This window comes from Ornithorhynchus anatinus, chromosome 14 (genome assembly GCF_004115215.2).
Source record: "Ornithorhynchus anatinus isolate Pmale09 chromosome 14, mOrnAna1.pri.v4, whole genome shotgun sequence".
Lineage (NCBI taxonomy): Eukaryota > Metazoa > Chordata > Mammalia > Monotremata > Ornithorhynchidae > Ornithorhynchus > Ornithorhynchus anatinus.
This window is the reverse complement of record NC_041741.1, coordinates 47,458,342-47,468,135: the sequence shown is the minus strand read 5'-3', so window position 1 is coordinate 47,468,135 and position 9,794 is coordinate 47,458,342. Positions and strand designations below refer to the sequence as shown.

The following is a 9,794-nucleotide window of genomic DNA, read 5'->3' as shown; positions in this document are numbered from 1 at the left end:
TGTGGCCGAATGGTCCGTTCCGAGCGCTTAGTCCAGTGCTCTGCACCTAAGAAGCGCTCAATAAATACGATTGAATAGTGAGCGCTCCATAAATACGATTGACTGCAGGAAGGAAGGAAGAGCGGCGGGCCCTTGAAGAGGAGCCCCTAGGCCCCGCCCCCCCCGATGACGACATCGCAGGACGGCCCCGCCCCCCAGCACGCGCGCGCGTGACGTAACGCGCCTCGCGCCCGTTTGAATCGAGGGCGCGCGCCGGCGGCCAACGGCGGCCATGTCTGTGCTGCGCCCGCTCGATAAGCTGCCCGTGCCGAACGTGGCCACCATCTTGGTAGGTCCCGGGGAGCCCTTTCCTTCCTTCCTTCCTTCCCTCCCTCCTTCCTTTCTTTCTTTCTCTCTCCCTCCCGTCCTCCATTCCTTCCTCCCCCGGACCCCGGCGGCCGCCCTCCCTCCCTGCTGAGGCGGCTTCGTCCTCGCCTCAGCTCTGAGGAGGGCGGGGAGGGGGCGGGCCCTCAACCGCCCCGGACCAATCAGAGCCGCCGCCGCCTCAGGCGGAGGAAGGCAGTCCGCCAATCGGCGGCGAGGCGGGAGCCTTCCCGGCTTCTCATTGGCTACCCGCCTCCCCACCCCCCCCCCCCGGGCCGGGGCAATTCATTCATTCGTATTTAATAATCATTCATTCAGTCGTATTGATTGAGCGCTTATTAGGTGCGGAGCAGTGGACTAAGCGCTTGGGATGGACAGTTCAGCAACAGATAGAGACCATCCCGGCCCCATGACGGGCTCACAGGCTTCATCCCCAGATGTCAGAGGTCATGGGTTCGAATCCCGGCGCTGCCACTTGTCAGCTGGGTGACTGTGGGCAAGTCACTTCTCTGGGCCTCAGTTCCCTCATCTGTCAAATGGGGATGAAGACTGGGAGCCTCATGTGGGACAACCTGATGACCCCGTATCTCCCCCAGCGCTTAGAACAGTGCTGTGCACAGAGTAAGTGCTTAACAAACACTAACATTGTTGTTATTATTCTCTGGGCCTCAGTTCCCTCATCTGTAAAATGGGGATGAAGCCTGGGAGCCCCACATGGGACCCCCTGATGACCCTGGATCTCCCCCAGCGCTTAGAACAGTGCTGGGCACAGAGTAAGCGCTTAACAAACACCATTATTATTATTCTCTGGGCCTCAGTGACCTCATCTGTAAAATGGGGATGAAGCCTGGGAGCCCCACGTGGGACCACCCGATGGCCCTGGATCTCCCCCAGCGCTTAGAACAGTGCTCTGCACAGAGTAAGCGCTTCACCAATACCAACATTATTATGATTATTATTCTCTGGGCCTCAGTTCCCTCATCTGTAAAATAGGGATGAAGACTGGGAGCCTCACGTGGGACAACCTGATGACCCTGTGTCTACCCCAGTGCTTAGAACAGTGCTCGGCACAGAGTAAGCGCTTAACAAATACCCACATTGGCGAGCGGCAGGCCATCGGCCACGAGTCAAAACTCACCCGTGCTGCGCGGCCCGGGAGAGGGTCGGGGGCGGAGGAAGGAGGCGATGGGAAACCGCTGCTGGATTTACCAAGAAAACTCTTCGGATCCACTACCAGACGATCGCAGGTGGAGGGGGAGCCTTCTGGGAGAGAGGCGTCCCTGGCGTCGCTATTCATTCATTCAGTAGTATTTATTGAGCGCTTACTATGTGCAGAGCACTGTACTAAGCGCTTGGAACGGACAAATCGGCAACAGATAGAGACGGTCCCTGCCCTTTGACGGGCTGACAGTCTCATCTGAGGCTGAGGAGCAGCGTGGCTCGGTGGAAAGAGCACGGGCTTGGGAGTCCGAGGTCATGGGTTCGAATCCCGGCTCGGCCACTTGTCAGCTGTGGGACTTTGGGCGAGTCACTTCACTTCTCGGTGCCTCAGTTACCTCATCTATAAAATGGGGATGAAGACTGGGAGCCCCACGTGGGACAACCTGATTCCCCTGTGTCTACCCCAGCGCTTAGAACAGTGCTCGGCACATAGTAAGCGCTTAACAAATACCGACATTATTAATCGGGGGAGACGGACGGACAGACAAGAAGAGTGGCAATAAAAAGAATCAAGGGGATGAACATCTCATTAAAACAATAGCAAATAAATAGAATCAAGGCGATGTACATCTCATTAACAAAATAAATAGGGTGATGAAAATATAGACAGTTGAGTGGACGAGTACAGCGCTGAGGGGAGGGGACGGGAGAGGGGGAGGAGGAGAGGGAAAGCGGGGAGAAGAGGGTTTAGCTGCGGAGAGGTGAAGGGGTGGGGTAGAGGGAGCAGAGGGAAAAGGGGAGCTCAGTCTGGGAAGGCCTCTTGGAGGAGGTGAGCTTTAAGTAGGGTTTTGAAGGGGGGAAGAGAATTAGTCGCTACGGGTCGGCGTAAGACAAGAGAGAGCAGTCCTCGTTAGAGCGCATCTGTGAGCCGTGTGCTGGGGGAAACTACTGAGAACATTTTGAGGCGATACAGCATCCATTGAGCCCCGCTGGGTTTTTTTTTGGCAGTTGCAAATAATTGAGAAATACACAAAAGAAGTCAGAGGATGGGATCCCTGCCCTCAGGGAATCTACCATCTAATGATGGAAACAGTAATTATTCATCCACGAGTGTGCTAGGGCTGTCAGTCACTATGTATTAAGCTCCGTGTTGCACAGCACTGTACTAAGCGTTGGGGAGAGTTCAGTATCACAGACACATTCCCTTCCCACAGTGAGCTTACAGTCTAGAGGGAGGGTTGAGCGAGAAAATAACTAAACTAATTAACACAAGTCGGTCCTTAATGGCTACCTATTAAAATAAAAACGGGGTGCCGAAGCGCCGATGGGGTTTTGTGACTGGAAGGGTGGGAAATGTAACTTTCCAAACTCCTTTCTTTGGGCAGTTGGTGGGCACTGATGAGAAACAGCTGGAACAGCTAGCCGAGGCCATGCTGAAGGAGAGCAAGTCTTTCAAGATACAGATGTAAGCGGGAGTGGAGGGAGGAACCGGAATTTCTCCAACTCATCTCTTTTCCTTCTCCGGGGCTGGGAGAGATGGGAGAGAGCCGGGGGGAGGGAGGGAAGTGGTGTGGGAGCCCTTTTTCAATCCATCAGTCGGTGATCTTAACCGAGAGCGTCCCGTGTGCAGAGCTCCTTCGTTTGTTCGTCTTTGTGGAGCGCTGCTCGAGAAGCAGCGTGGCTCAGTGGAAAGAGCACGGGCTTTGGAGTCAGGGCTCATGAGTTCGAATCCCAGCTCTGCCACTTGTCAGCTGTGGGACTGTGGGCAAGTCACTTCACTTCTCTGTGCCTCAGTTCCCTCATCTGTAAAATGGGGATGAAGACTGTGAGCCCCACGTGGGACAACCTGATTCCCCTGTGTCTACCCCAGCGCTTAGAACAGTGCTCGTCACATAGTAAGCGCTTAACAAATACCAACATTATTAAGTACTTAACAGATCCCATCATCATTAAATACCATTAGTATTATTATCATTACCCGCTGAGCGTGCTTCCCAATAAGCAGAAAGCTTCCCTGCCCACGGTGAGTTTACCGTCTAGATGTGGAGACAGGCATTGATATAAATAAATATATTAGGATTATGTGCGTAAATGCTGTGAGTGAATAAAGTGAGTGGGTGACGGAGTGGCGAATAAAGGGAGCAAGTCAGGGCGATGCAGAATAAAGTGGGAAAAGAGGAAATGAGGGTTTAGGGAAGGTACAACAGATACCATTAAAAAAAAAAAATCCCGGTGAGAGCCTGACTTCGCCTGACCGTACTGAGAGAGAGCATAGCTCACCGGAAAGATCCCAGATCTGCGGGCCAGGAGGCCTGGGTTCTAATCCTGCTTTTCCTCAGTGCCCTCATCTGTAAAATGGAAATGAAATACCTGTTGTCCCCCCCGCTTAGACTGTGAGACCCATAAGGGACAGGGACTGTGTCTGGCCTCATTATCTTGGACTGACTTCAGTGTTTAGTACAGTGCCCGGCACATAGAGTAGGCACTTAAGTGCCACAATTATCATGACCGTTACTTGTTTTTCAGCCACTTGGCCCCATCGCTCCCTCTGCCCTCTGACAGCTCGCATCTCCGGCCCCGAATCGACCTGATCGTCTTCCTGTTTAGCCTGCAGAGCAAGAAAAGGTAGCTGCCTCTGGGAGCCAACTGGGGGGCGGGGGGGGAATTAGTTAATTGCCCAAGAGACCCTGGCATGCCGGGCCTGCAGCAGCTGGGATTAAAAAGAGTCTGGGGGCTTTTGGGGTTGGGCACTATAATAATTATAGTATAGTATAAGTATTATAGTATTATATTATAGTATAGTATTATAGTGATAAGCGCTTACCTTGTGCCAAGCGCTGTTCGAGGTGCAGGAAGGGAGCTGAGGACTCCGGGTCTTCCCAGTGTAGGCAGGCTGGAGAAGAGAAGCTCCTTGTGGGCAGGGAAGGTGTCTGTTAATTGTTGTACTCTCCCAAGCGCTTAGTACAGTGCTCCGCCCACAATAAACGCTCGATAAATAGGACAGCCGCAGCGGCTGTGCCCCGGAGCTTGGGTGGCCAGGATTGCGCCGCCTCTTCGCCTTGCGCCGCTCTGGGATCTGACCCCAAAAGGCCCCGGAAATGCGGGGATTCCCCGGTTGGATGCCGAGGTCCCTGTCTGCTAACCCCAGCGCTTAGTACGGTGCGGGACACGTAGTAAGCGCTTAATAGATACCATCGTTATCATCACGTCCGCCGCGCGACGTTATACGGAGGGAGCTCGGAGCCCCAGGCCGGGGATTCTAAGCCGCACGGCCTCGGGCGAGACTTTTCACCTCCCGGAGCTTTGGGGGCGATATCGATCGATCCTATCTATCGAGCACTTACCGCGTACAGAGCGCTTGGAATGATAGCCGCCTCTCCCCAACATCACAGAGGTGGATAAAATGGACCGATAACAGGGTATTATTAAAGGCGCCCTCTCGTTCTGTGGCCGGCGGGTGCCCCGTGGCCTAGCGGGGGCCCTTGGGGGATCGCCGCCTCACCCCACCTCCTCTGTCCAGGGATTTCTGTTGTTTTCCGGCAGATTTTGAGTGGGCCCAGCTGGCGCCAGAAGGTCTCTGGCTAAGATGGCAACGGGCATCTTAGAGCTCGGCCCCGCAGGGTTCCCTCGGCCTAGGCCCTGCCCTTTGGCTCCTGCTTCCCCGGGGAGAGGAAGAACCTCTCCGTCTCTCTGTCCGCCTCCGCAGCTTCAGCAGCGTGGAGGCCTCGCTCGCTCACGTCGACGCCAGCTTCTTCCTCGGCAAAGTGTGCTTCCTGGCCACCGGGGGTAGGTACCCATCTGGGCACTCTCTGCCCTCCGGTTCCCAACCCCTCCTGGCCACGGGCCAGGCGGAGGTTGTCGGGAGATGAGGCCCGTTACCCCTTCGATCCCGGAGGTCTCCGGGGCGGGAGGGGATCTCCGGCGCCAGGCGGGGATTTGGCAGGTCGGGAGGAGGGCGGGGGGTTCCTGGGGGGGGCGCCTAATCCCGCCTCCGCCGCCCGTCTGCCGTGCGACCTTGGGCAAATCACCTCCCTTCTCTGTGCCTCGGTTGCCTTATCTGTAAAATGGGGACCTGTGAGCCCTACGTGGGTCAGGGAAACGCGACCGACCCGACGCGTTTGTGCCCGGCACATTGTAAGCGCTCAACGGATACCGTTAATATTATCATCGCCGGCTGAGCGTGGGCCCCGGGGAGGGGAGAGGTCCAAACCAGAGCTCAGCCGGGTCCCTGTCCTGCCCCCCAGCCAGAAGAGAAGACCGCTGCAGTGTCCACATGAGCACCGGCGAGAAGCTGGCCTTCACCTACAACAGCCCCCTTCTCTTCTGCAACCTGGAGGTGAGGGCCTGAGGAACCGGGGGTGGGGCGAAGCTCCACCTCCCCCCCCCGTCCCCCGGCTCCCTGCCAGATCAGAGAAGCAGCGTTGCCTAGTGGCTAGAGCACGGGCCTGGGAGTCAGAAGGACCTGGGTTCTAACGCGGGCCCCGCCACAGGTCCGCTGGGTGACCTCGGGCGAGTCACCTCACTTCTCTGGGCCTCAGTGACCTCAGCGGGGGAAACGGGGATTAAGAGCGCGAGCTCCAGGTGGGGCAGGGAGTGGGTCCAACCCACTGAACTCGTATCTACCCCAGCGCTCAGAGCAGCGCTAGACACGTAGTGAACACTTAACCAGTGCCGTCTGTAATACTCTGTTCTGTAACCTTGGGCAAGTCACTTCACTCCTCTGGGCCTCAGTGACCTCAAATGTAAAATGGGGATTAAGACTGTGAGCCCCGCATGGGGCGACCTGGTTACCTTGTATCTACCCCAGCGCTTAGAACGGTGCTTGGCACATAGTAAGCATTTAACAAGTACCATAATAATAATTAAGAACCTTAATTGGTTCCCCACAAATGGCGGGTGGGGAGAACAAGCCCTAGCAGGGATGGCTGGGTGCCACAAAGTGGCATGGCAGGAGCCCGTTGGGGAAGCCTGGCTCCTTTTTTTATCAAAATGGCATTTAGTCAGTCCTTGCTGTTATTAATCATATTGATTGAGCACTTACTGTGTGCAGAGCACCGCGCTAAACTCTTGGGAAAGTACAATATAACAATAAACGGAGACATTCCCTGCCCACAACGAGCTCACAGTCCATCCTCCTGCGCTGGTCACAACGCCACAGCCGTCATCATCATCATCGTAACGACACCTAACATTATCACAAGGGTGGGTGGAAACAACGACCTTCTCCCTCGTGACTGCGTCCCGGAGGTCTTTCTGTCCCGCTTCAGGGATCGAAAGTTGAGACCCGGAGTCCAACAGGGAGCCTTGGGCCAGCCCCCCGCCTCTCCGGCCCGGCCCAACGCTCCCCTTCCCCGCGCCCTCTCTCTTCCAGAGCTCCGGCGAGCGGACGGTGACGGCCCAGCGTCTGATGCGCGTGCTGCAGGTGTCTGCGGGCTTCGTGCCGGGGGTGTCCACCCTGAGCCTGACCTCCATGCTGAAGAGGACCGGCAGCGCCTCGTGGGAGGAGTGGTGAGGGGGCCGAGCCCCCCACCTTGGGCCCCAGGTGCGGGGAGGAGGGGCCGAGCTGATTCCGGGGGTTTCGGCGGGGGCTGCCACATGACCCGGGTCTGTCTGAGAGCTCCCGGGCCCCTCCGTCCAACCCACGGAAGGTGACCCCGAAGGAGACGGACGCGCCGGGAGTCGGAAGGGGCGTCATCCCGGGAGACTTGGGAGCCGGTCGTCGTCGTCCCTGCCTGTGAAGGAGGAGAGGGAGGCGATGCCCGGGGCGGAAGCCTCCACCCTGGCTGCCCGAGGGGCCTCTGGGCCGCCGAGTCTGCCAAGAGCTGGGTCCGAAGCCCCGGGATGGTCCCGCGTTTCCAGCGGTCGGTGTTCCCCGGGGCCTCGTCTCCCTCGGCGGAGGGATAACTCCCCCTACCGAAGCGTCCCAGGACCCGATGACCCCGGAGGCCCCGCCTGGCCGGGTCGCGTCCTGCGAGTGCCGGGCTCAACGTTAGCCCGGTACGACGTGGCCTGTGGGAACAGCGGGACCGGGGGAGAGCCCCCCGCCCGCCCCGAGTGCCGGGGCGGCCTCCGTCAGCCACGTCTCCACAGGCCGAAGAACCCCAAGCACCCCCCGGAGGGGACCAGAGGGGAGAGGAGACTCTGTGGGCATCAGGTGCCACCCAGGAGTGGATGCCAGGGGGCTGAGGGGGCCCCCAAGAACTCCAGACCGCTTGGGGCTCGGACTCCCACCTGCGTATCCCTGCCTAGACCACTGACTGTTTCCTGAATAAAGTGGGCCTCAAGCCGAAGCCTCTCCCTGCGCGCTCTCTCCGGGCGGGGCTCGGGGGCGGGCGGTCTTTTTGGAGCAGCCAGGGAAGTGGTTGGCACCTCCTGGGAAATTGGGGATAGAAGAGCCCAGCAGCTCCCTTCTCTTCTGGGAGCAGGTAGAAAAACAGTTACCACTGGAAACAGGACAGGCATCTGTCAATCGTGGTATTTATCGACCACTGACCATTTGCAGTGCACAGTACCAGGCTCAGTGGAAAGAGCCCGGGCTTGGGAGTCAGAGGTCATGGGTTTGAATCCCGGCTCTGCCGCTTGTCAGCTGTGCGACTGTGGGCAAGTCACTTCACTTCTCTGGGCCTCAGTTACCTCATCTCTAAAATGGGGATTAACTGCGAGCCTCACATGGCACAACCCGACGACCCCGTATCTCCCCCAGCGCTTAGAACGGTGCTCTGCACGTAGTAAGCGCTTAACAAATGCCAGCATTATTATTATACAATAATAGACACAATCCCTGCCCACAAGCTCGGAGAAAGGGAGTCAGCGTCAATCTATGCCTGCCTGCACCTACCATTAAGTCGTAAACTCCTTGAGGGCAGGGAAAACGTGTCTTCTGTCATTCGCTCTCAAGCGCTCAGTACAGTGCCGTGAACCTGGCAAGTGTTTAGCGTCTTTGATGACGATGGTATCTGTTAGGCGCTTACTAGGTGCCACGCGCTGTTCCAAGCGCTGGGGTAGATACAAGGTAATATCTTTGAAAAGCAGTGTGGCTTAATAATACTAATAATAATGTTGGTATTAAGCGCTTACTATGTGCCAAGCACTGGGGTAGATACAGGGTAATCGGGTGATTCCCACATGAGGCTCAGTCTTAATCCCCATTTTACAGATGAGGTAACTGAGGCACCGCAAACGGCAGGGACCGTCTCTTATCTGTTGCCGACTTGTTCATTCCAAGCGCTTAGTACAGTGCTCTGCACATGGTAAGCGCTCAATAAATACTATTGAATGAATGAACCCAGAAGTCAAGTGACTTGCCCAAAGTTCATTCATTCCCTGATTGAGCGCTTACTATGTGCAGAGCACTGTACTAAGCTCTTGGAATGTACAGTTGGGCGACAGAGACAATCCCTGCCCAATGACGGGCTCACAGTCTAACTGGGGGAGAAGGACGGCGGAGCGAAAAAGGACGAAACAAAAATGACAACATTATCACAATAAATAGAATGAAGGGAACGTACACCTCATTAACAAAATAAATAGGGTAATAAAAAATATATACCAACGAGCAGAGTACTGTGGGGAGGAGAAGGAGCAGAGACCGCTGACTAGGCGGCAGAGCGGGGATTAGAACCCACGACCTCTAACTCCTAAGCCCGTGCTCTTTCCACCGAGCCACGCCGGCTTAGCGGATAGGGCCCGGGCCCGGGAGGCAGAAGGACCTGCGTTCAAATCCCAGCTCCGCCACGTGTCTGCCGTGTGACCTTGGGCAAGTCACTTCACTTCCCTGGGCCTCAGTTCCCTCGTCTGTAAAAAAAAACGGCGATCGAGAGCGGGAGCCCCACGTGAGACGGGGACTGTGTCTCAACTGATTAGCCGGTATCCGCCCCAGCGCCCGGACCATTCATTCAATCGTATTTATTGAGCGTTTAGTGTCGGTGCTTGGCACGTAAGCGCTGAAATATTAGTATCAGTAGTAATAATAATGATAAGAGCTCCAGTGATGTGATTTCTGCCACAAGATGGCAACTGAACCTTGGCTCGGGCCTTCATGGACCCCGGCGCCCGTCACCCCCGCGTCGGACGAGGCCCGGCCAGCTGCACAAGCTGCAGCCTGGATGCAGGGGAATGCCCCGTGTGGCCGCGCCCGGGGGCGAGAGGGGAAAACCCTCGAAGAAACCAGAACGTCATCTGGGAGGATCCTGGGGTGCCCGGCCTGGCCCTCCTACAATCCCCGGCGGGCACACTGGTCAAGAACACCTACTTCTCCCAACCTTCTGCTG

The 9,794-nt window shown here is 56.6% G+C and overlaps 1 protein-coding gene across 1 annotated transcript; it reads left to right on the top strand.

Moving 5' to 3' along the window:
* Positions 1 to 243: 243 nt before the first annotated feature.
* On the top strand, positions 244 to 7,814 carry CENPM (centromere protein M). The gene is made up of 6 exons (XM_029078592.2): positions 244 to 328; positions 2,910 to 2,989; positions 4,051 to 4,149; positions 5,231 to 5,310; positions 5,769 to 5,860; positions 6,896 to 7,814. Exons 1-6 carry the CDS (start codon positions 272 to 274, stop codon positions 7,034 to 7,036), a joined length of 549 nt encoding a protein of 182 aa, XP_028934425.1. The 5' UTR covers positions 244 to 271; the 3' UTR covers positions 7,037 to 7,814.
* The last annotated feature ends 1,980 nt before the right edge of the window (positions 7,815 to 9,794 follow it).

Coding starts and splice junctions, on each gene's coding strand:
- CENPM (XM_029078592.2), top strand. CDS start 272: ATGTCTGTGCTGCGCCCGCTCGATAAGCTGCCCGTGCCGAACGTGGCC. Junction 329..2,909: donor CGAACGTGGCCACCATCTTG/GTAGGTCCCGGG, acceptor TTCTTTGGGCAG/TTGGTGGGCACTGATGAGAA. Junction 2,990..4,050: donor AAGTCTTTCAAGATACAGAT/GTAAGCGGGAGT, acceptor CTTGTTTTTCAG/CCACTTGGCCCCATCGCTCC.